A 27,138-nucleotide genomic window follows, 5' to 3' on the forward strand; every position below is an offset into this window, starting at 1 on the left:
CTAAAAAGCTGCAAGAACAACCAAGATAGAATTGTGGTATCTTTTTAAAAACATATTTCCAAGGAAAAAAAACATACAGTGAACTTCAAATATGAGTGGCATTCCCATTTAATTCTACATTTAATTAACACAGAAAAAGTGCCAACTCATAAGTCATGGGAATCACAATTCTTTATTCTCTTAAAAGAAACTAGCCTCACAGTGTCTAACTAATACACCATAACATTAAACAACCCTTTGTCTGCAAGATATGTGCTTATTTTGTAAAATAATGTTTGTCAGTAGGAGATAATCTGGAACTACATAGTTTTTGCTCATTTTCCTGGCTGGTCTCTGAGAGGACAGATATGTGGCCACAAGGGTGAGCACTGAAGTCAGAATGGGCTTTCTGTCCATTAAGCACAACCAATGACCCAATTTTTACCCAAAAGATTACCCAAAATGTCTGTGTCTTCAAAAACTTCTAGAAACGTCTTAGCCGAAGAATATTGCCTCGTCCACATGGTGGCTGAATAGCAAATCCACATAACCTGCCTCTAGAGTTGCACCTTCTGGTCATCATGTGTCCATTTTGTAGCCCTTTGAAACTCAGGAAGTACTGGTAAACAAACTGTCTGAAGATCCCTGATCAGGTCTTGCTCTCTTAAAAGTTCAGTACACAGGCAAATAAAGGGATCCAGCTCTCAAATGATAGAAGATAAAAAGTAAAGGACTTTCCACCATTTGTCACAGTAATAAACACTTACGTACAGTGCATACCCTGAATGCCTTACACAGATTTAATAGCTTCAGATAATTTGTAAGACCCATGATATGGAATACTGAAAATTCACTGGCAAGGATCTTTGTATATTTTATATGTAAGAAGGCCATGCTTTTAGAGATTACACGGTAACAATAAAAGATCTACTCTAATGCTTGTGATTTATCTGTGTAATATTAACTTCGCAGCTAATATTACTACCGTTTCATGAATGAGTGCAATAAAAAAAGACAGCAAGAATGATGACAGGACATGTAGCAAAGGGATGTTTAATGATTTCTTTGGACAATGAAATGCACATGTCCATTGTTGATGTAATACAAATAAGAGAATAAGAAATTTGACAACGCAGTGTTGTGTCAGCATTCCCAGTTCAATTTCGTGTCTTTTTGGACGTCAACTAAAAATTCAAAATGGAGCAGAACAAAATGTCTGGAGTGTCATGCAAAAAACTGACCAGTAGGGGGAGAGCCAGCTCTTGCAACAAAAAAGAAAAAGAAAAAGTGAGTCAACCTACACTGCCTACACTTTAGCATGAGTATGTGCTATGCCCTGTTCCACTCATATACCCTTGGCACTTGAGTTTCCATTTAAGAAACTGGAAACACGGAAACTATTCCAGTCCCATAGCCAAAGTGTCATGAGCTTATACAGAGATGAGGCATAGCATATCTGGAGTGAGCGGATGCAAACACAAACTTTTCTGAGAATGCACACACAGGCAACTGAATTCATGAGCAGATTAAATAATAATAACATTAAATAAAATCCTAATAAGATGAAACTAAAAGGTTGATGATCATTGCCACGTTGGCACAATATCAAATCCCTCGCAGCACCATTTATTATTGTAAATTACAGACGTCCACGCATGTTTAGATTGATCTCATTTTGGATGAATGTCACAAAAATGTGTCAAATGGCATAAAAAACAAACAAACAAAAACCCCCCAAAACAAACATTGTACCACAGTTCTTCATTTTCAAAAGGGGTGGGAGTTCTAGCTGCTAGAAAGGGTCGTAAAGGAATGGTGATTTCAGAGGAGTCAAACTGACCCCTTTCGTTACATCACCGAACCTTACTAAAAAGTCCTTTTCCTTATAGAAGAACACCATGTAGGCCTGGAGTCCTATGGAATATTTGGCAAAGGATCCAAGATTTTGGCCCAGAGGCTGTATAATAAATATTCCATCCATAGTGGTTTTCACTGTTGAGCTTAAGTGTTCAACCTGAGATTCTTGTTATTTTAAGGAAAGTTTGTTCATAGAAGAACAAAGAAAACCCCAAAACATTCATCCTTCATGCTAATAAAGTCCTACTTGAAATGTTGATTAAATAACTTAAGACTGGGTACCTACTGCATTGCTTGTTCTAATAGGATTTTATTATTGCTATGCTATTCCATTTTCTTTCCAGAAGCAAGGAAACCCCCACCCTCACACACAAGTCTGGTTGAATGGGAATGCCATATCAAGTGGTGAATGTCTTGGTCCCCCTACATCGCATGAGGATGTAGTGAAGGTCAGAATGATTAGGATAACAAAAGGTGGGCAAACTTGATCTGAGGTGAATGGAAAGTGCAGTGATCAAGTCAACATGAGCTGCAAACGCATACATTTCATACATTCCACTTTTTCCTCACTGGCTGGGCGATCCTTCCTCATATCCCTTACCAAAAACTAACCAAAGTAAGACTTTAAGAATGGGTATCCACAGACTGTGTAATGTGCACTGGTGAAAAGAAGAGGAAGATAAATGGGGAGTGAATGATTGCATCAAGTGCTAATATATCATGACAGTAAATGTACTCGATCTATAAAAAACTACCTTGGTACTGAACACTGACCTCTTTCTAACAAATAATCTGGTATACAACATTTACAAAATGAACATTGTAATAGTGTGATATTTATAATATATATGCTACTGCCTTCCTCTGGTTCTCTGCATTTTAAACCTCTGAGTACACTAACGCCATCTTATAATTCTTACACAGTAAAGCGTACACACCACACCCAACGAGTGGCAGCCAAATACAAAGAGAGAGAACAGGAAGACTCTGTGGACAGTGAGTACACCTGCATGTGTGTCCTGAGTGTGTGTGGATGGTCGCTCAGCTCGTAAACCTGGCAGCCGCAACTTGCCGGTAGACTCAGCAGTGAAGGGAGTTTTTAAGAGAGTAAACTTCTGGGATACCAAGATTCTTCAGCTCACAAGGTACAGGATGTCCTTATCGAAGATACTTGCACATTTAAGACAGTCTTGAAATACTTTAGGAGATAATAATAATTATTATAATATCAATAATAACAATAGTATTTAACATCTGTCAAGGTTACTTCTGTCCCATGGCAGCAGGTTGGTGATCTGCATTTTTCTTGATTATTTGTGATCCCCACATATCTCCTGTGCAGCTATGAGGGATTGGCCTCTGTGCTGTGCATCCAATATATATATATTTTGTGTGTGTCTCAGATTTGTGTTGTGTCAATGAATGTCTGAAGTGCGTTAGCAATTTTTTGATCGGTGCTGGTTTGCTCTCAGAGGCGGGTCTGGGCCTCGGGGACGTAGATTTCGATGCTGTCAGCACTTTCTGTGGCGGAGTTCTGTCGTACTGATGCCGCACGCTTTGCTGCCATCAACCTTTTTCTGGCTTCTTGCCGCTGCTTGTCTGCAGCAGAGTCCACGCTCTTGTCCTTCTCTGCTGACAGCCGCGGCTTACTCTGCTTCTTTGGCACAGATGATGGAAGCTGCTTGTTTTCATCCTGAGGAAATTATGTCAAGAGGGGAAAAGAGTGAGATATGGTGTGGCACTAGCAAAACACACTTCCAGTAGTGATGATTAAGTGTCATATGTAGTCCATTAAGCACTTAGGAAATAATTTAAAATCCTCCAGGCTTGCATTTACAACTGAAATTAACACTCATTATTGATCAAGCTGTCAATTAAATTAAAATGTCAGAAAATTCTGAAATATCTTCAACTTCATTTGGCTTAATGAGCCAACTATCCAAAAAAAACAATGGTGTCCAATTTCTAGCCATTTAAAACAGAAAAATTCACACTGCTAAGGAGCTGGCACCAGAGAACATTTAGCAGTTTTACTTGAAAAACTACCAAAGAAATATTATGCTGATTAACTTTTTGCTGAATGACTAATTATGACAACTCTACCCATGGCACCAATCTAAAAATCTCAAGTGAAACAAAAATGTAAGGTACCCAACATCACCTTCTTCTCAGGAAGCTGCCAGTTGTTGGCTTTAAGTTGGTAGAGCTCATCAAACTTCATACTGATGTCTTCTATCGAGAGCTGTAGCAGATCCCAGAACCCTGCAAGGTCCTGCGATGTTGGTCGTGGGTTGGCATTTATATTCTAGGGAAAGGAAAGTGAGACAGATGAATAGATTTGGACCAAACAGAGAAAATTAGTCACATCCTTACCCACACAAATACTTCCCGGGCAGCCTGCCTTTAAGCAAATAGATGAAAATAAAATACATTTGACGCCAATCAACAATTAGAATATTGCAGTAGGACAAGTGAACAATCGTGTAAGATCGGTGTGAAGTTTGCATTTCTGCTTGAAACTTTCCTAATTAACATAAAATAATGAGATCTCACTTTACGTAGGTCAAATAATGGAAAACAAATGATCTTTTACAATTGGGCAACAAAAGAAGGACAGCAAACACACACACACTCAACAGGACATAATGAAGCCACTCACCAAGTTCTCATTACAGAGCCCTCTGAACTGCTCAAACTTCTGTGATATGAGGAGCTGAGCACTCCCTACTGCACTGCGGATCGTCCCCAAAACTACAAAGACACAAATATGACAAACCCTTAACAAGCAAACAAACATTTCCAGTTAGAATAAAAAGACACATTAGAAACAAACTTTGAGTTTTAGAGTTAATACACGAGTCTTTTTGCATGTCTGAGTTCAAGTACATAAAGGGTCAAGACGTGAAGATGTGTGATGCAATGTGTTTACTAACAATTACCATTTAACCTTGCTTGACAGTAAATAATTTTCTTACAAGTATTTTATAAACTCTTTTATAGCGTTGACAACAAAAGATTCTTTCAGTCATGTATTTGCATGTAAATGGAAATTCATAATTCAGGTCCACAGAGAGTAGGAGGAATGATTATCTGAAGGAGCCTACACTGCTCATCTGCTTCTTGCTCATTCATATTTAAGGCATTGCAGAGATTGATCTACTTAAGAGCCTGAGTGGTATTTTGGGACATGAATAAGTGAAATGAGTCTGCAGTGGCTCTGTTATAGCTAAACTAATGCTTACCCTGCCCCCGTCCTCTCTAATAAGCTGTAGTACTGTGAATCAATGGCAGTAATGACTGTCATGCTTTGTCTCTGTGTCCTTAATCAAGGTCAGGATGAGACCTGACCTAGTGTCCTGTCGGTGAACTTCACTAACAAGCACAGCAACTCAATTCTTCTTGGCAATTAACTGATAGCAGATTTCTTTCAATTTTTATACAACTGTGGCTCTTTTAAAAAAAAATAAACATCTTTCTTTGTAGCACATTAACATCTAACGTTGAAAGATACTCTTGAAATCAACCTAATATGCTTAGTTTTTTAATAATTTCATTTCAATTTTTCATTACTAGTTGAGGATTCAAGCCAAATGTTCAAAATGTAAAAAAACAAGTACCAAGTAAATACTGTGCGTAAACACAGCACTTTCTTACATGTGTAAACTGACATTAATCTCACATGCTGTGGGATTTATCTGGCCCTTGATCTGTTTTGCACTTGAATGACAACAGAGATAGTGCTGATCTGCATGGGTGAGTGAGAGGGAGTAAGAGCGACAGAAGCGATAACACCAGTCTGGAAAAGGCCCAACCCTGATTTGCATGTTGCGTGGGAAAATTAAGACAGATTGCAAAGGGATTTGTGATCTGGCCAACAGACAGGCATACAGCATATGTGGCAAAGGGCAAATGAGATTATTATATCTTATCTGAAAACAGGACACATGACAAAAGTAAAATGGGGCCTATGTAAATGTGCTGATAGCCACCTTATCCATTTCTGTCACCTACCCTCCTCTGAGAGCTTGTTGTCTTTGGTCTCCTGCTCCATCTGCTGACACCATCCCTCCATGCGGCCTGTTTCAGCCTGCAGTAGCTTCAGAAACCAGTTGCCGTCTCTGAGACATGCTGGCGTGGTAGGCTGAACAGCATCTCCCTGGCTGCTGCAGTTTCCAGACTCGAGGCTGGGATCTGGAGGCGGCAACGAGGAGGGGTCTAAAGCTGGGTCGAGAGTCTCTGGGGGTGAGATGGATATCCTGGATGGTGCTGAGTTGTGTTTAAGTGGCTGCTGCTCCATGGCTTTGTCCCGTCCGTTCGGCGCAGTATTCACCGTCTGACTGTTGGCGCAGTTGGTTGTGTTGTTTTCTATGGGTGCGGCATCCTTAGGCTCCTGAGGCTCAGTCTCTGTATTTTGTCTGGAGGCCATGCTGCTGTCCCGGCTGAGACTGCAGACACATGCATAAATATCAGCTTCTGACAAACTTCAACAAAAAAGACAATTAAGTGATGGGGCAAACATGTTCCACAGTAACAGATCTAGGTCAGTGCATTTGACTGACAAGACTGTGGCAGCTGATTGTGCATTATCATTTACTGCAAAGACTCGGAAAGATAGCATTGAGGATGTGACAGTACAGATATTAGCAACAAATCAGGTATACAACATGAAAGCTTATCAGACAACTGGCTTCACAGATAATGAGCAGGAGAAAAAGAGTGGACTGTCAAACAAATGTGATTACGGGAAATTACAGTGTTCTGCAAAAGTTTAAATGGCCTCTTTCTCACTATGTTCAGCTCACTACAGTCAAAACAAGAGTAAAAATCCATCAATCAGAGCGCTATGCTGCTGCCAGGCTGACTGCTGAATGACCTTAGCCACTCACTGCTGTATAGGCTGCAGATGCACGAGCAACAGAGATGAAATAATGAGATAGTAAGTGCATGCAGTTAGGAAGGGAAAAGTACAAGAGCTACAGCACATTAAAACCAGGCCTGACAGTAGAGTTAAAAAAAACAAACACCACCACCAGAATACCATTGTTTTAAAGCCAATAATATAACTATAGCACATCTATAGTGCCTATTTAACATTATCCAACCCTCCCCATCTTGTACTGCAAAAACAGGTGTGACCCATCTGGGCATATAAAATGGACCTCTGCAGGAAGCTGATCAATGAAACTCAAATCAAACCACTAATGACAAAAATTAGAAGATGTAAAAATTAACATCTTCTGTCACAAAAATCTATTTTCTTTCTTTATTGTGTTTTACAATTATAATTATACTTCTACATCAGATCTACCTAGTAACTTCAGGTTCCAGTGTAGGAATGAAAGCAATTTCCAGTTACCTCATAAATTAGGACATAAATTTACCACAGAACTCTACATCAGGCTTAAGCCTGGAAACATGAGTGTATACTTACGGCCTGCCGTTTTCAACTTGAACTCCGATTGACTGAAACTTAAGAGGTTTAGCCAGCAGCAGGGGTTCTTCTCTTGGAACTGGCAGAAGACAATCAACCTGAAAAATGAACAACACAATATATCAGTGAAATGCAACTCTGTTTGTCTGTCTGTCTCTGCTTGATTATATCTCCAGCAACAACAACAACAAAAAAAAGAAACTTACTTGAATTCCAATAGAGGAAAGTTTCCTCTTGGGTGCAGTCGGGGGCTGCTCTAGAGTGGTACCACTGCTTAGGGTGTCATTTTGGGACTGAGTATATGTGGAAGTGGTACTTGTAGCAACAGTAGTGGTTGTGGTGGTGGTAGTTGGGAGGTCACGGGGGGCTGGAACAGGAGGTATGGAGCCTGCAGATGGTGCTGGGGTTGCAGCAGGGACAGGCGCTGGTGGAGGCTGGGTCCCCTTAGCCAGGCTACCCGTGCGTATGCTACAGAGGCTGTCAGAGGAGTTGCTCCGTCCTGACTGGCTGTTGACCTCACTGCCACGGTCCTGCTGGTCAAGGTATGTGTCTTGGGCTGACTCGGTGCTGCTCTGTAATGTCACTGAGATGAGGGGCTTGGAGGTGGTACGGGGAGGGACTGGAGGTGGAGCTTTCCTATTGCTGACTGCTGACAAAAAAAGAACAGAAAAAAAAAGAAAACAAAAAGAATGAAAGCATAAGGCTTAGAAAGGGAATCCTGCACTTTGTCACATAAGACTACTGAAACAAAGCACGACTAAGCCAGCCCTAAGCCAGCTGGTGTGTACCAAATGCCAAAACATAAAACTATTAACATGGCTATCTGAAAAACAAACGTGTACCTTGCCCTTATTGCTGTCTCTATTGGGCCGTACTAAAAGCTACCTCTATGCTTACAGTAATGTACTTCTGTTGGTGGCTGTGTTCCATTGACGTCAGCCTGTCTCTGGAGATCTTCCTTTATATGCCACACCTTCACAGGCCTTTTGCTCTGGGGACTGTCAGGCAGACAACTCTGCCTTCTCTAGTGATATTCAGCTCAACAGTTCTAGGTCTTATGGATCCAGGAACTGAGGGTAGCAGTCTATTTTTGAGCTTTTGTTTGTGTTTTCATCCCATTTGAAGTACAGATTAGTCATATAAATAAAGTTATCCTGTTGCATTTTTTCCCCAGTCATGCTTGACATGTTTCAGTAAATGTATGAATAGGAAAGGAAGCAGGAAAACATTCAAAACTTGACTGGCTATCTGTGTGTGTGATGTTTTTCTTTTGTTTCCACAGCATAACAAAAAGGAATCAAACAATTGTATTTTATTCCCCTCCTCCACTTGCTCTGTTCTTTCAACTACCATTGAGCCTCCCTCTTTCATTTGTTCTCAATACATTCAGCTTTGTTAGACCAATCAGCGACAACTGGCCTTGTAAACACTATATCGGCAGCAACATGCATAGATACGTAGAATTTGGTCCTTATCATCATTTCCTCCTATGGATTTTTGGCTACTAGTTCTTAATTTTTCAAATCAAACAGGATAGAATGGATCAGAGAGAAACTCCACCGACGACTAGTGTTTTCAATAATGACTAGGGATGGGTACCGGTGTCCGGTGCCATCATGGCACCGGTTCTGACATAAACGGTAGTAACCAGACCGAAAAGCAGCGCACATTTCGGTGCTTTATTTCGGTGCTTTTTTTTCCTGAGCTGTGATACACTTTAGATTCTAGCCAATCATTTTACGTTTCCGAGGATAGTAGGCGGGGCCAGGTACGTACGTTCTGTTAGAGCAGAGCTACAGATTAAAAATGTCCAAGGCGAAGCGGTCAAAAGTCAGGCTGTACTTCATAGCAAAATATGCAAACTCAGCAGCCTGCAACAAGTGCTTTAAGCTGATACTGTGATACTGTCAAAGGAGGTAACACCTCAAATCCGATGAAACACCTGGTGACGCATAGCGTTTTTTTTAAAAGCCCAGAAATGCGCCGTATTTGATAGCTTGCTGCGAGACCTCACACCGAGCCCATCTACTGCGGGTGGGTTGCCTGTTATGCAACATCCCCCAAAAACACGAAGAGGAGAGTCCTGGCCCCTAGCCCTGCCAGTGTAGCAGAAATGATGACGGATGATGGTGGCAGCAGCCGTTCTTCTCTGCGTGAGTAGCTAATTTACGTTGAGTAGGCTAACCACGTTATTACATTAATGCATGTAAGGTGAACTAGCAAACATCATCATAGCTACATGCGGCTGTCTTCTTGTTTGATGGCAGATACTCCCTTCACCCTGGCTAAAAAGGCTAAAATGACCAAAGAAAAAGTGGAAAACAGTTAAACATGAGAGGTTTAGGACAAAGTTTGTGTTTTTTTCCATTGTTTAAGCACTGCTTCCAGCCAAGAGTGATACCATATATGCCCCATAGCTGCAGAAAAGGCTAACATTGTTATATTTTTACAAAAAACAGCTGAACATGAGAGGTTTTTGGACCAATTTTGTGTTCTCCATTCTTTAAGCACCGGTTTGAGCACCGTTTGAGCACCGGCACCGTTTCAAAAGTACCGATTTGGCACCGGTATCGGATAAAACCTAAACGATACCCATCCCTAATAATGACTTTTTCATTTTACAAACTCAAATCCAATACTCAACAATTACTATTTTATAATTAAGTATTTAGTAAGTAAAAACTAGAGACGGCACGATACCACTTTTTTATGTCCGATACCGATATCATAAATTTGGATATCTGCCGATACCGATATGAATCAGATAGTTTTATTGATTAAAAAATACACTGTTTTTCAAGTTCAAACTCAAGTTTAAAAACAAAAACAAAAACACTAAAGCTATTCTGTTATACCCGTATGCAAAAAATACACTGCACCCAAAATATTTCATAGTTCAGCAATACTGATCAATCTAATAAACTTAAACCTACACATTCCTCCCTATTATGGTATTTTAAAGAGTACTTGGCAAAAATATTAAGCAACCTAACTAACAGGGTTAGGTTGATTACATCGATGCTTAATCGACGTAATCAACTTTAATTTAATGCACATGCAAAAAAAATAAAATAAAATGCACAGAAATCAATTATTTTTCCACAATAATTAAATAGATTCAACATCTTTCTTCAACAGAAAGACTGTGCAGACTGCACAGATGGTACTTTCCTGAAGGAAAAAGTACTATAGCTTACTAGGGCATATTAGACTTAATAGTTACTATATACAGTAATGGACTTCTATACATCTTATATCAGATTAAAACTTTGGGTGTAAGATTCAGATAATTATTTGTTAAAAGCTAGACATTTTAAATGAGAATAAGAAAGAAAAGTATGTCTTTGTGCCCCCTTTTCCCTGTTAATGCCCTACCTGCCCCCCTGGCTAAACTTTGCTAGACCCGCCCCTGCACAGTTACCAGCTGTCAGCTATGTAGAAAAGGATCCTGGTGTAGAAAGTAATATTAAATACATTCTAACAACAGCTTATCAAGCTTAAACGTGCTGCTGTTGTTCAGCCGCTAGTTTCCTCTTTCTGGTGCAAAGTGGGCCAAAAACAAACAAGAGAACAGAAAAGCCGATCAGCCGATCATTGATCAGCTTCATGACTAAAGCAGCAACAGGAGAGGGTGGGAGAGAGAAGAGGCAGTTGCTCCTTATTCAGTATCAGTTGTTAAGCTTAACGTGGGAATGCTTTACAAACATTCAGAGATGAACTTACACACTTGCTTTACTTCTCTCTGGGATAACTTTCTCGGAGATGAAATGCTGGTTTGGTAGCGAGGCTCCAACTGCTCAACCAGACCACCGACAGGTCTCGCATGCCACAGCTGCTCTATCACGTGACACATACTGCTCCGACGTGCTAAGGTTATGAGCTGAGTTACGCCATGTTACAAGTTTTGTGAGGTGCTTTCGTGATATTTAATGGATCGGATTACATTTTTTATTTCTCTCCGATATCCGATCCACTAATTTAGGTCAGTATTGGACCGATACACTGTTTGCCTTTAGCAGAGCACTTCTTTACATAAAGCTTCATATTCTGGCACTCCGAAACCCATGAACTATGCGCTTACAAATTCTTTCAAGGGAAACTGAAATGAGGCCTGAAAGTGGATTACCACTGAACTAAGACAATCTGACTCAGGGTGAAGGAATAGGAACGGTACCTCTTTTTCTGTCATCAGTCTGAATGCAGGGTTTTGGTGCATGATATAGAATGTACTACAATATGAAAAAAAAAGGGGAAAAAAGCAAGGAACCAGGAAAAACCACAGGCTTTCTACAAGAAATAAGGGGAAGCATGCTATTTAAACAGTGCGATAATCAGCAACATATGCCTCAAAGAGTTGCAAAATACACAGTAGCAAATGCTTCTACCCACATACAGCATTTACTGACACACATGATGGATGAAATATTTCTTTAAAATTAGCTGACCAAGTAATTTAAAGCTCACCACTTTGAATCAATAATAAAAATGCAGTATTTATTCTACTGGGTAGTGGTTTCAATTTAAATAGCAACCTATCACCCTGTAATTCTGTAGGCACTGCACTCCCATCATCAGCCTGTGACTCACAGAACCAGTAAAGCCCTTATTAAATCCCACAAACATACACAAACATGTCTGTGGATTGGAATCCACCCTATGTGTCACTCATGCAGCCCTGGCGAGCAGTGTCAAACTTAGAAACCATGCCTTCGTAGGAGCAAAACAGAACATTTATTATTTCCAAAGAAAGGCACTTCTTGTAGTACTCATAGCTTAGATGCATGAAATTCCCAAAGTTAATTGTGTCGTACTACATACAGAGTCACAGCATATGCCTCAGTTGCATTTGCTGGGTGACTGCACTGGGTCTTAACTGCACACTGCAATAAAATTGATCATAAGCCAAATATCTGTCAACACTTAACCACACATGTGCACTTTTCATTCAATTCAACAATAGCCCAATTTATAAGTAACAACAACAAATAAGTTAATAGGCCTTTACAAACATTCACTCACAGTGAAGGGGGCTGACTGCAGATTGTTTACACCTCTTGCAAGTGGCATAACCTATTTTGCTATCCTTTGTCAGTATGTAGGGCTGCCACAAACGATTATTTTGATAGTCGACTAGTCACCGATTATTTTTGCGATTAGTCGACTAATCAGATCATCATCCACTGGACGTAAAACTACAGCTTATATAACTATCATTAGCTTACAGCTTTAAGCTTTTAAGGTGCTAACTAAAAATAAAGACAAGATGATAGTTTATTCAATTTTAATGAAATTTGCAGATTGTTTCGGTAAAGTTTAATAAACTCCTTGCTATCTAAAATATAACAGGACACCGGGGTATATTCTCCAGCATCTCACACTTCTGATAATCAGCTGTCTGCTTGACGTTTATTCAGCTGTGTAAAAACTATAACTTTAATCTCAGCCAAACCGATTTACTCAGGAACAAATAAAATACAAAAAAAAAAAAAAAGCCAAACAACAACATTTTTAATTTATCTAAGTGACTCATATATATTTAACCTGAGTCGCGAAAGACGGCGGTGGGTTTGAAAACAATTTGCCGGGAGTCCGGTGTTCTCACGGCGCTAGTGACCTAGCCCCCGGCTAGCTATCGAGCTAGTGGGTAACAGACGTCTCCGAAAACGTCGGAGCGCTTTTGAAAATATGTGGTGGTGTCCTGATAAACTGAGCCGATATTTGAGGTTTACACAGCTACATTCTCGCCTGAAAATATGTTAAACGTTTATTTTGTGACCCAGAAAGAATAATAAGAGTAATATTAAAACTAACTAGCTACCGCCATTGTTGGAAACTAAGCTGGGCCGCGCTATGAATTCTGGGACACAGCTACTTCTTCTTCTTCGGGGTTTAACGGCAGCTGGAATCCTTGTACATGCAGTGCTGCCATCTTCTGTTTCAGTCCGTTATTACACTCTTAAATCCTGCTATTATTCCTGCGTCTTTTGCGATCTTACAAAGCTTCAAACGACACGTCGACTATTAAATCAGTCGTCGACGATTTTGATAGTCGACGTAATCGTGACTAGTCGACAAATCGTGGCAGCCCTATCAGTATGTGATATGACAGTTGCCCTCATGTGGGGTAGTGCAGAGAAGCGATGGACGAGGTCTGCGATGCCTGAAACATTGGGTCAAGATCAGCTGATAGCCTGATGATGGTTTATCTTTGCTTCCAGAACTTCAGCCAGTGTATGACAAACCAAGAGCACCTCCAAGTCTAAAAAGCCCTGCTGTGCCTATTTGCTGTTTTACACATGTAAAAAACAAAACAAAAAGCTAAAGTAGAAGTATAAAGAATGCTATAGACTATTACTTTTTTTTTTTTTTCAAACTAGAAGTTGGACGTAAACTCATAATGGCCTCCCAAATATCTCAAACTTTGGAGCGTGTGCACCTATGAAAAAAACAAAAAGTAAGCACGAAGCTCTGTGTGGCCAAACTTAGTGCTGTGAGTGCGCCGACAGGGAACCAAAACAATAAAACCGCTGGATGGTTAGCTAAACAATGAATTGAAACTCTTAAGTATCATAAAAACTAGGGGAGTTACACATTTTACTTACATTTCTCTGTAGATTCATCAACACAAGAAATATATTTCAAGTTGTTTCCAATATTTAATCAAATACACTGTTATTACTGTAATCATTGTTATAGTAAAACAAATTTTTCATTTAATAGTAGTTTCAATGTACCCACTTTGAACGGCTTAAAAGCTCAAACATTTCATCTACTCTCTTACTTTTTACATTTTCTATTTTTAGTATAGCTATTTGAGACATTAAAAGCCACTAAGCTAACAGAACTCAGAAAGCCCATTGCCAGTCTGAAAGGTTATATGGACAGCAGGAGTCTTCAAATCACTTATTTGAGGTGCTCTCTCTTACTCAGAAAACAATTTAGATAAATTCCAATGCTGTCAACACCACTATGATCATCAAACAATTCTTAAATTGCTTCCCTTATGAGAGCTATGCAGTCTCTGACCCATAATATGCTCTGGCTCCATCAGCAGGTCTGTCTGAGTGCTATCAGATGACCACTAATGCGACCTGAACACCAGCCTAAAACATCCATGTATATGACTGACTATTCTCATAGCTGTGTACTGATGCCATTAGAACTGTTTATTTATTTTTTTGATTTACTTTCTTATTTTAATTTAAGATATCTGGTGTGCCAGTTTGGGATTTAAGTTGTGATCACAGCTGATCTCATTTTGAGTTCTGACTTACAGTCTGATGTGTTAATTAGGCTGCTGCAGAGTGAACTTCAAGGGGAGAAACTGTGCTTTAACATTAGTTTCTACTGAAGCACCAAGTTCGGTGTACATAAAAGCAAAGCACACACCAACCCTCACAAACAATATTGTAGCCTATTGTGAATAAACCTTTCGGGACATGAGCCAAGTATCATGAAAAGAGATGGAAGCTCTGTCCAAGATTAGCCAGTGTTACTGCACAACAGACAGACAGACTGTGGGAGTCACAGACTGAAAGATTAGAGCAGGACACACGCTGAGCATGACTTCTGACGAAAAAACAAACAAACACTGTTCACATGTACAGGAAGGCATTCAGAGATTCAAAAAAATGAATTAAATCAAATTAAATAACCATTAAATGCAAAATGGAGCATCTGATCAAAACCAATTACATGTAAGCTGGAAATTAGTTTGAGTTTTATAACACATTTGAATTAGGCATGGGGTATCTGTTGAAATTATGGATATATTTACACAAGGGATTCTGCATCAAAAGGATCTTAGACGTCACAAAATAGGAGGATATTTGAGTTTGAGTGTGTCTAGGCTTAAACCTGTTATTGTTTGAGGTACTCTTTGGAGGCGTGTCAGAGTTTTTAGTTAAACATTACCATAGCAGGATAACAAAGGAATTTCAAATGTTATTTAGAAAGAGAAAGCCTTGAACTTCTTAGACTTTTAAGGTTACAGCAGGTTAGTATAACGTTCATGAAAACCAACACTTGGAGTGAAGCCAGTCACCAACAGTTGATCTTTTCCTGCACAGTAGAGCTTAATACAGCCTACTGTAAGGTTTTCATGCAAATTTTAGTTTTTGTATATATTTAAATGACAGGTTGGTTTGCACTGTAATTTTGCTGGTTTCTACAGCTCCATTATGTGGCATGTATTAATTTTGTTACCACAGTTTCAAGAATCGGGTATGGATTACATAGTGCTTTTCCACAACTCTTTAAGAAACAAGGGCAACAGGCTTAAAGGTGTCAGTGAAGACACAGTAAATCACTGGGTAGGGCAGGCAGACTTCATGGGAGAAAACCATCTATTGAGAAGGAAAGGCAGCCAGCCATTAAACAGACAAAGCTTACATACTGATAGGAAAAGCAAAAGCGCTTACACAAAACACAGATCAACAGACTGCAACATCAAACCAAAAGTACATTATGAAAACAAACAGCTATGGGTTCATTAATACTACAGTTACAGGTTATTCATTATTCTGTCTAGTATTATAAGATTAAATGTTCCATATAATTGTCTACAGACAAAAACATGTCCAACTGTCCTACTACTGGAGATCATTTTCTACTGAAATGTCTGACATCTTTAAGGCCATCTGTGGTTCTACATCTGACCTATTGGAGTACGTCAACAGTCTGGGTTGGAAGCTAATCAGTTAAATCAAGGACGCATGCCACAAGTCTCTGAGATTAGCTCTTTCACAACTCCATAATTTTCACTGCAAAATACAGCACTCTCTTTCAAACTAATAATGACCAATTAAAAACACTAAGCTCTACATGAGTGAAGTGTGCCCCTTAGAAATATAACTGAAATAAATTAAACAACCTGAGGTTGATTTGTTTTTTTACACAGAAACACATACATGATTGTTAGTGTCAGTAAACATGTTATGTCTGATGTCTAGACTAAACACAACTAAAATGTGTCTCAGTGTAATACACAAAATGTATATTACACTGAGACACATTGTTGTATTCAGCACGCAAAATACAACATAAAGTTAAAAATCAACTGTATTTTTTAGGAGCTGGCGATTTTGGATTGAACAAAAGTATTTCAACCAATGCGAAAGCAGTTCTCAGATAAAGGCATTCCATTAGAGCAGGAAATGGGACTGGCCTTTACTGTAATGTCCAACTGTGTTAACAAATAGCTCCACATTCATCATTAGAAAGCCCGTCTGCTGCTGACCTTATTGAGAAGCTACACTTGCTTTGCCATTCAGTCAAGAGATTACCTCATCAATGAGTGTGAGAGGAAGAGTGTGTAATACTGTGGAGAATGACTCATAGTCTGTCCATGATAAAACACAGCCACACCAAGTCTTGTTTAATGTAGTTCTGGATACAGTGAACACACCTTTTTTTTCTGAAGCTTCAAAGCCACCTAGTTTGATTACACCTGGTCACATGTTAAGCAGGATTTAAGTTTTTACTTTCTAACTTTACAATGGTAGTCAATTTAAACACTAAGTACGGTTACTGTGTTTCGCTCTAATGTTACAGTGCTGTATGTGCACATCCTAGTTGTTTCAGGGGTCCTTAAAAAGCCTAAGCAGAAGTGTCCGAAATGCGAAGCACTACTGAGTGCAGGAAGCTGATAAATTATTGACTGTGCCACAGGTCTTGAATGAATAAAGATGGCCCTTTGGACCAAATATAGCCACTTGTGCCAGGTGAGATAAAATCATTTCAAGAAGCTGGATTGTCCAGACAATTACTTGTTCCTTTCACACCACAGGACGTCTAGAAAATAAATATACCGGTACCATTACAAGTGGAGTCGACTTAAAAATTACCTAGTTTCTGTCAACAAAACAACACTATGAGCTTTAGTACAGCACTCACTTTCTGACCTATAGGGAAGCATTTTATAGTAGACCAATATGATTGTACATGTGGGTTCAGATAAACGTGAATCATAACTTTCTTCGTGCCTCTGGACACACATCACTGTCACATACCCGGGATAAGAGAGAGCCGTTACCTCATCTAACGTTAATCCAAAAGACCACCGGGGAGATAAATTAAATACCCAATGAGCTCAATTTAAAGCACACTGAGCCGCTGAGCTTCTTTATCGTTTTAATTAACGATCTGTGGCAGTGGATTACGACTTACAACAGTCTCTAATAAAAACTTATTTGGAAATATAAGATCACTCACCCACACAACCCACTAGCCACGGTTAGCTAATAAACGGGCTGGTTAGCCAAACTAAGCCCGCGCCGGGATGTCCCTAACGGGCTGGTGACGGCTCCGCTACCGTTAGCCTTTGCTGCTAGCCAGTCCAGGGCTTGCCGCGGCGTGCTATCACACAGGGTATTTAACGTTGAGTAATGCTACCCGGAGGCGCTGTATAGTTGATATCAGCGGGGCAACAAAGAGATGGCTTTTCACTCTAAAAACAGGCAGCCAACATTGCTGCTCCTCGCCTTGCTCAAACAGCTTGTATCAGGGTTTCATCCTCTTTCTTCATCTACGTTAGCTAGCTAGTTAACCTACCACACCATTAGCTTACGTTAGCTCGCTGTTGCTAGCGTAGCAAACAGCAGCTGGCTGTCAGAACCATAACGCTCAACCGGGAAAAAGGTGACAAAGACCTTACTGTTAGTGGTGGACTCGGAGAAATCCTTATTTTCTGTTCATTCATGAACGGCGGACGAGATGGACACGGGTGTAGTGCCTGGGAGACACACAACGAACACTGTGAAGAAAAGATTTGTAGTACACGCCCTTGACGACGAGGATTGGAGTCCACGTTTTCTCCGTAACCGATTTCTCTAAACGATTGGACAGAGCCGGACCTCAAACTAATCGAACACGAAGGTGATTGGTTTATGTCTGGGTATTACGTTGTTTATGAATGTGTTCACGGTAGGTGCGCTTCAGTTTGTCTGCGGCGCCGCGGGAACGGACTTAAGTCTAGACATAAAAAAATAAGCACATATCCAGCATGTGGTGATCTATTGTTACCCCAACAAAGGAGTGAACTGAGCTATTTCCTCCTATGTCCCCCCTACTTTATATATATATTATAATTATTATTATATAGCCTTATTCTCCTATTACAATCATGCTATAATGCTGTGATTTTAATTTAAAAAAAACCCTGCAAGAAACCAGAAAAAATAGTCTTTGAGGCAAGAGTACAATATAAATATAGGGTTTTCATATATAAGATTTTAATAGAATTAGGTACATGAAGCAATGAGACATGTGAATTGCAGTATATCAAATAGATACCCTAGACAGAAAACATTTCTAAATTGCTGGGTGGCACGTAGAGCTCAACCAACATTATCAGCTTATATTCATCTTTCACAGATATATATTGTATCGCTACACAGGTAAAAGTATTTGAAAAGTATTTCCCGAGTTCTTATTTTTTGTATGATTGTCACAATTTTATGTTTCAGATCGTCCGACAAACCAATATTAGACATAGATAACACAAGTAATCATAAAATACAGTTTTTAAATTTATTAAGGGAAAAGAGTTATCCAAACCTACCTGACCTTTCATGAAAAAAGGGCCCCAATAAACTGTAAAACTGGTTGTGCCACCTTTGGAAGCAGTCAGGCGTTCGCAGTGACTAACAATGAGTCTTTCACATTGCTGTGGAAGAATTTTGGCCCACTTTTCTTTTTAGACTTGTTTTCTTCTTTTTTGTGCCATTGATGGTTGAACTTGTTGGTGTTGGTTCTCTTTCAGCATTTTCTGGTAGAGATCAGAATTAATGATTCCATCCTAAAGCAGCAAAGCAGCCCCAGACCATTACACTACCACTGCCATGTTTGACTGTTGGTATGATGTTCTTTTTATGTACTGATACTGTGTTACTTTTACCCTAAACAAACCTTCCAACAAATTCAACTTTTGTCTCAAAACTCCACGGAATATTTTCCCAAAAAATCTTGGGGATGATCAAGATGTTTTTTTCTTGGCAAATGAGAGAAAGAGCCTTTGTGTTCTTTTGGGTTAGCTGTGGGTTTTTTGTATCTCTCTGATGGATACCATTTTTGCCCAGTCTCTTTCTTATTGTTGAATCATGAACTCTGAACGTAAGTGGGACAAGTGAGGCCTGCAGTTCCTTAATTGACGTTCTGGGTTCTTTTGTGGCCTGGATGAGTTGCCAATGTGCTCTTGGAGTAATTTTGGTAGGCTGGCCACTCCTGGGAAGGTTCACCATTATTCCAAGCTTGCTCCGATTGTGGATGATGGCTCTCACTGTGTTTGACTGGAGTCCCAAACCCTTAGAAATGGCAATACCATTGTAACCCTTTCTAGTCTGAGGGATGTCAATGACTTTGTTTCTCGTCTGTTCCTGAGTTTCTTTATACTGTAATAATAATAACTGTGGAATGGTGTGTAGTTTTTAAGGTCTTATAAGATACTTCACTTTGTCATACAGGTTTTATATAAGTGGTGTCTTGGTTCAACAGGTCTGCCAGTAATCAGGCCTTGGTATAGGTAATGAAATTGATGTTAGCTCAAAAAATGTGGTTAATCACAGTTAATTAATGACTTAACAAGACGGGCAATAACTTTTTCACATAGGACCAGGTAGGTTTGGATAGCTCTTTTGCCTTAACAAATGAAATCATAATTTAAATATTGCATTTTATATTTTCTCAGGTTATCGTTGTCTAATATTACATTTTGCTTGATGATTGGAAACTTCCAGTGGAACAAGTATATAAAAAAATAAGAAATAAGAAATGGGGCAAATACCTTGTCCTGACACTGCTGAGATGAAAACCTTTTCTTTACAGAACATAAAGAAGAAGAAAAAAAGATGTTTGTGGTCATTTAGAAAAAAAAAAGTCACATAGTTTGTTCAGCAGAATAGCTCCAGCGTCATTATTCAAGATCTTCATTATTTAAGATTAGATCTCTCTGCAGTACATGTAGCAGAGTAGACAGCTGAGCAGTGGTGATACAGAGTCAAGTTCTGTTCTTACATTAGCTTGTTAACTATTTTTTAAAATACATTGAGTCCATATAGAGTCCAGCTTTTTCCCATTCGCATATGTACAGAAGCAAAAGTCAAATCAGATAAAAATTTAAAACATTAATAATCAGAAATTTTAGTCCCTAAAACTTTGATTCACTATTGACCTAAGAAAAATCCACCTGCCTCTATGTTGTAGTAGTTAACAAATTTGCCTTACATGTGAAAGATCCCTGTCTTGAGATCGCAAAGGGAAATAAAACCAGCCTCAGGAGATCAGAGGCTTGTGTGTCCCTCATGCTGGCCCAGATAAATCGGAGGGTGGCATCAGGGAGGGTGTAAAACTGCCAAATCAAACATGCAGATCTTTGTGGTGAATAGCTAAAAGTACCTCTAAAAGTATCTCGGACTATAATTAAAAATTTTTAAAAAAATACTCATAAGTATGAATTTATGATTTAACATCAAAGTCATATAGAACTCTTTAGAAGAAAAATACTAACCACACATCACAAGTCTGACACTTTTAAGCTACAGGGCAATTTGTTCAATAATAATAATAATACACAAATATATACACACATGCACCATAAAAACAGAAGTGAAGCTTGATTTACCGCATGAATTTACTATAGACACAGTAGATGTTTTTATGAAATGTTCAGATTTTTTCTTCTTTACTGCAACAATGCTTGAACTGAATTGTAGGCGAAAAAATAGATAGTTTTCTTTGCTTAGCTGCAAATCTCTCTATCTCTCTAAAACAGCATCTCTACCCTTCACCCTGTCAGCCTGGAGGAGTCATTATTGCGCACTTTTCCCTGAAAACATAACAATAATGTTACACATAAATGTAAAAAGATACAGAAAAAATGTGCCAAGCAAAATGTTCTTGAGTTTAGTTTTCCATCTAATAATGACTATGTGAAAGGTGCTGTACATCTTCCATCCATTTTCTCAGCGATAAAGAAGAGAGCAGCTTGCAATATCCAGCTGCAGACTGAATATGCTGCAAACTCTTATTGTTAAAGCATAAGTACCTTAATAACAAAAGCCCGTACTCTGGTAGATATGTGTTTATCTATTGCAATAAAACAAGAGGAATACTCTACATAGATCTTTAAAAGGATCTGCCTTCCGTATTTCTAAACCACAGTCATTTAAGTTTAACCCTTGTGTGGTGTTCGTATTTTTGTTACTCAGCCAGTGTTCATGGGTCTGGTGGACCCGCTAGAGTTTTGGCTTTCCAAATTAACACTATCAAACAATTTTATGTTAAATTACTCAACAGATGTTTACTTCATCCCAATTACAAGACATATGAACAGCAAACATGGTTAATTTTTTCCCTTTACCTTTGTTAGATCACATTTATGAATTAATGTGCTTCTCGTTTTTCTTTTATATAAAATGTTATAAATAAATCAGTTATAATCAAGTGGAGTGAGTGGAAAGACACAACACATTTACACGTGAAAAAATAATTAATTGTTTAATTTTTCTTTTGAAAAAAACTGAACACGGGTCTCACAGACCCGAACACCATACAAGGGTTAACACTTAAACCCCATAGGTAAAAAGGTAACACATACACACAAAAAATTATTATAAATTTTACAAAATGGCTGGGATTTTTTTGCATGTGCTACCTTTTTACTTTACGTTTTTAACAATGGAAAGTAACCTACTATTTATTTGAATTATACCTATAATAGTTAAGGTGTACAGTATTGTCAAGACTATTATAATAGCAGCGCATGTGGTGTCTTTTGCATACACTAAATATACACAGTGAAATTGTTACTCGGTGTACTTTTCAAAAACAGTAAAACAAGTTGGATTTCAGGAAAGTGGCCTCTTCCTTTAAGGGGCAATTTTCCAGACAATACTTATTTTTGCTATTATGAAGCGGAGTAAATACAGCAGAAATCATCTGACCCTGAACCATGCTTGCTTTAGGCTCATACTTGCCATGATGCACTTTCTTCTACGCTCCTCTTTTATACTCCTGATACATTTACCTTTGTCCTCTCTCCCATAGTTTGTCTTTCTTCTTCTCTATGCTCTTTCTCTCTTCTCATCTCCCAAGCCAGTGACCCTAGATGACTGCCCCTCCTTTAGGCTGGTTTGCTTGCTCACAGGGGATCGTCTGATTGTTGAGGTTTTTTCTCTAATATTGTAGGGTCTTTTCCTTATAGTGTAAAGCACCTTTAGGCCACTGTTTTTGTGAATTGGTGCTATATAAATGAATTCAAAAGGAATTGAATGACTCGAAGGTAATTTCAAATCTTTGTAATCTTATTGCAATCATATAAGACCACCTTCTTCTCTCAGGTACTCACTGGTGTTGGAGCTGTAGCTATAGCCTGGAGTAGTGGGTGGTGGTGACTCTGAATCCACAGAAGCTGTATCTTCATCCTGGGAGCAGCCTGCTTGGATGGCCCGCAGGTAGCTATGGCTGCGCGACCGGAAGCATGTAGGCGCAGGCAGATCCAGAGCCTCCACAGCCTGCGATTCCCCCTCACAGTATGGTACAGAGTGCCCACAGCCCTGCCCGCATACCTGAAAGAACGTGTGCAGACTCACACGCTAAGGGCAGAGGGCAGACTGATAAACATGCATTAAACAGACCTATGCTTATGATGGAAAAACTGCTCAGATATAAAAATCTTACTAAAGTAAAACCAAAGCATCAACAGCAAATGAAGCCAAAAGAGATGTGGTAAAAATGTCCCTGTGGTCGTGTGAGGAGTTTCCTAAAACTGCTTTATACATTCAAGTATTTTATGCAGTGGTTTTAAAACTGGGTCTTGGGTGTCATCCAAAGACTAACAAAACAAATCTGTGGGGTTGTGAGATGAGTGATGGGGTTGGAAATAAAAATGTGGAAATTTGAAGTGTGTGGGCAGTCTAAAAGTCTATACTAAGTAATAAAGCTGTAGGATACTTTAAAGAGATATGGCATTTTTAACATCTGTGTTCAGTGGTATAAAAATTGAACACACCTAAAACCTAGAACCAGGTTAATCGTTTTGTGCTTGCCTCAGGGTCAGTATGAAAGTAAATCACAATGCATTGTCTGAGTTGCCTAAAATAGCTTTCATTGTTGCATGGATTTGTGTTGTCACTGCACGATGGGAAAAAGCATTGACATCCGGCAGCAACTGAAATGTTTGATCAAGCGACATAAAAAGAAGCAGAAACAAGCATCAGCAGTTATTTTTATATTTGGCATTTCAGGACCAAATACGAAAGTGTTGTGGGTGGCATATAAACAAGAAAAATTAGGCCTGCTCATTCCAAAAGCTGTGCATGAGTACCAAGAAATCCTTTAGGTCCGACTGACTTTACCTCTGGCCTAAATCGAGTCTCTCTATCATTAATATTAAACATTTCATTTCCAAAGATAGTGATGCCATTCCTTCTCTATGAAAGGTATTTTTACCTCCAATCCTGCTGATGAAGATGTACAACAAGCTCCCTCAGGTTTTTACTGAGTCATATCTTCCACTCTGAAATTCTGCAAACACTCTGAGGCATCATTTTGATTCGTCAAGTTTATTCCCGACTGGTTTATTCATAAACCATCTCTGCAGTCTTATAGACATTCATTTAAATATTCTCTCACAGTAGCTTCAAAATGTAAAGGTTGTGGCAGTCTATTTTATATACACGGGTTCTTGAAGTCAATCAAATTTATGCAATTTTAGAAATTTTAGAAGGTATGTATGCTTTAAATATTGTTGCATTAAATCCAGCTTTAAATCTTTCCTTCATTAAATTAATATTTTAACTGTTTTCAAAAGACGATTGTTGGGTTTTTTCGATTATTTTGTACACTGCTCACTTAAATAAAACTACTTCTCTGTGGGAACTTATTAATAAAAGACCCAATTCAAACAGACTGATTAAAATTATCTTTGTCAATTATAACAACAATAAATAATAAAGAGATCATAGACATACCTGAGTGCCCGAGCCTCTGCCCAGTGTGCCAGAGCATTGGCTGAAATCATTGTTCCTGTGGCGTGGAGGGGCCTCTAAAGGACTCACCAGGCAGTCTAAGTTATCAAGGCTCCGATTAGTGGACAGCTCTTTCAGGGACGGCAGGGTGCTGTGGAAGTGAACGTAATAATCAGCCTCTCAGAAGTCAGAGCCTGGAATAAGTAAGGGGCTGTGTTTAATTGATGATATCCAGGAGTAACCTAAACCAGGGAAATGTTCCCCTGGGTTTTTTCAAATTAAACACGACTGAGATGTGTGGATAGTGATGTGTACTAGTGCTTAAATAGCAGTACAGAGGAAATAACAATACAAGAGCAAAACTGCTAAATAGAATTTGAGAGATTTGAATTTCAGTTTATTTTTAAAAAAATTTTCCTCTGTTCTGCCTTGCCGAGTTGGCGCCTGGTGTTAGTGAAAATGTGTGTGCAATAAGCAACAGGGTGTGCTGGAGTGATTTTCATGGAAAGTTTACATATTATGAAATCAGGACTTGAGAAAGTGGGTAAAAGTACTAACACGCCACTCAGGGTACCTGCAAGGTGAAAGATGGAACTGTGGGTGGAGAGGAAAATTACTGGCAGGGTTAGGCAAAAAAAGTGATGGAAAACAGTGGAAGGATCACTTAGGGTGGTTAGGGCCACACTGCCTGCCTCTAGGTTACACTGACCTCAGATGCTGCATAGAGCACGCACTTTGTAGAGATGACCACAGATAATCCTCCCGCATGAGAGCGTAGCAACGAGGCCTGTCCGTTTGGATGTAGAGGTAAAACACATGGCAACAAGTTCACCGACTGCTTTTGCAGCACATAAAAATGGAATGTATGTAGTTTCTTGTCCCCTTTCCTTAGACTGCATCTTTATCTCCAATGTATATCTTCTATGATCTTGTTTTGACCAAGTACTTTTGCACACACTGACATTTATTCATGACAGGATGCTGCCACCTGCTGACTACCTTTGGAGGCATGAGAAAAATACCCCTATAGCAAATACCCCTTCAATGCCTGTTTATATTTTAATGGATGTAATGTAAAAGGGCACAAAATCAACAGTGGCAAAACAATGAGCATGATAAACAAGGTCATATTTTGACTCACTACACTGTGGGACTCACTTGCGTGGCGTCGGTGGCGGCTGCTGCTCACTCAGTGACTGCTGGGTGGCTTTCATGTAGCTCAGGCGACGAGCTGCAGATTTGGGCGAAGGTTTGGGGCTTCCTTCTGAGTCATCACTGTCCTCTACGTCTCCCATAGCTTTGACATAACTGCCACTGCGCATCCTTCGACAAGGGATCTCAGTTCCTTTGGTCTTTCCATGACCCAAAGTTCCTGCCCAGTCGCCCAGGGGGACCTGGATTATGCAAACAAATGCTTTGTGAAAAACTTTAAAATACAGGATAATACAGTATCCCTGCTGGCATTTCCTAGTATTTCGCAATATGATTGTGAGGATGTGCAGCAATGGCTTAAAAAAGGTGATATGATTGTCACGACTTGTGAGAAACTCTGCAAATGTGACAATAAAGATTCCCGGTGCTCAAACATTTAAAAAAACAAGACATACACAGAGAAATTATAAACAGATCCATGCAAACTTCCAAAAAATGATGATGGAGATGAATACTCACAAGCCCTCCTACCTGAAGGAACTGTTGTGCCAAGTCTTGGTGGCATGACTTTGATTTAAGCATGGTCCTGTTGACTGTAGCAGAGCCCTTCTGCAACACCTGCCTAGCCTGGGTAAGTGTGAGAGTGGACCAAGAGCCCCTCTTCACCAGTGTATCGTCCTTGCTTCCCCTAGTTCTTTCTTCCTCTTCCTTGGATCCTACTTGTGTTGCTGGGCATGCCAGGAACTTGAGGTCACTGCTGCTTTTGGAGGTCTTGAGAGTATGTGCAGAAATTGTATTATAGCCCTGTGGAATATGTCTTGGAGGGGCCTGGCTGTCTGACACCGCTCTGCCAAGAGTCATCATGCTCAGTGGGTTGCGGTAACCTACAGCTATAGTGCCAGCTTTGGTAGTGTCAGTGTCCAGGGCATCATCTGAGCCCCAGAGGCCTAGTGTACTAGGTCTAGGTCTCTGCTTTTGCCCTTCAGTCTTAGCCCTGTCTTTACTTTTGCTCCTGCGGGTTGGTCTACCACTATCTTCACCACTTCCTGTAGTCCCAGTCATTCCTCCTGCAGAGCGCCCATTTAAGCTACCCTTGATTGCAGAGTTTTCCAAGGACTGAGACTTGGCAAACAGCTTTTGCACAGAATGCATCAGGTGGCGTATGCGTCCTGGGCTCTCACTGCGTTGCTTTGACATACGGCCTCTGTGGAACTGCAGTGTACTGAAGCCATCACGCTGTAGGGGCAGGTGCCTCTCTAGCTGATCCAGTAGGCTGGAAGGTAACCGGTTCATCTTTGCTGCTGCTGCAGACGAGATAGTGGCCGATCCACTGGTGATCATAGGGGCACCAGTCAGGCCCAGACCCAAGCCCATACCCATAGACAAGGATGTGGATAGTGCCCCTGCCCTGCTCCCCTGCCCAACTCCACCACCAGTAGCCATACAGGCCTGGGAGCAGTCAACCTGGTCAGTCTGAGAGGTAAAATGCAGACGAGGGAAAGTGCTGCTGTTGGACATCTGGCTGAAAGGCAGCAAGCAGTCAGGAGTCAAGGTGGTGGGGCTGGTGGGAGGGCACTGGTGGAGATGGGGGTCCAGAGTGCCATAGTGGTTTATAGTAGGGCTCAACAGAAAGGAGCTGTGAGGGTCAGAGGTCAAAGGACACAGAGGCTTCTGGGAACAGCCCGCTGGTTCACACGAGTCAGACAGGTGACGACTGCGGTTGGCTCCTAACCCTTTCATGGTGGCTGAGGTATT

The 27,138-nt window shown here is 39.9% G+C and overlaps 1 protein-coding gene across 1 annotated transcript; it reads right to left on the reverse strand.

The window, feature by feature from the left end:
• Positions 1 to 1,014: 1,014 nt before the first annotated feature.
• On the reverse strand, positions 1,015 to 27,138 carry dlgap4a (discs, large homolog-associated protein 4a). Its single transcript, XM_080898719.1, has 11 exons — positions 25,915 to 27,138; positions 25,390 to 25,625; positions 24,941 to 25,018; positions 24,235 to 24,382; positions 22,611 to 22,857; positions 7,474 to 7,916; positions 7,268 to 7,365; positions 5,848 to 6,281; positions 4,496 to 4,587; positions 3,998 to 4,141; positions 1,015 to 3,529 (listed from the first exon to the last, which is right to left on the reverse strand). The coding sequence occupies exons 1-11, from the start codon at positions 27,121 to 27,123 to the stop codon at positions 3,305 to 3,307; spliced, it is 3,354 nt and encodes a 1,117-aa protein (XP_080754845.1). The 5' UTR covers positions 27,124 to 27,138; the 3' UTR covers positions 1,015 to 3,304.

The sequence above is a fragment of the Rhamphochromis sp. 'chilingali' genome (assembly GCF_963969265.1).
Source record: "Rhamphochromis sp. 'chilingali' genome assembly, chromosome: 12".
NCBI lineage: Eukaryota > Metazoa > Chordata > Actinopteri > Cichliformes > Cichlidae > Rhamphochromis > Rhamphochromis sp. 'chilingali'.

Bases quoted from the DNA above. Each gene is read 5' to 3' on its own strand.
- dlgap4a (XM_080898719.1), bottom strand. From the start codon at position 27,123: ATGAAAGGGTTAGGAGCCAACCGCAGTCGTCACCTGTCTGACTCGTGT. The intron at 25,019-25,389 runs GTGAGTCCCACA...CCAAACGGACAG, and splicing joins CCGCCACCGACGCCACGCAA to GCCTCGTTGCTACGCTCTCA. The intron at 3,530-3,997 runs GTGATGTTGGGT...TAATTTCCTCAG, and splicing joins GGCAGCTTCCTGAGAAGAAG to GATGAAAACAAGCAGCTTCC.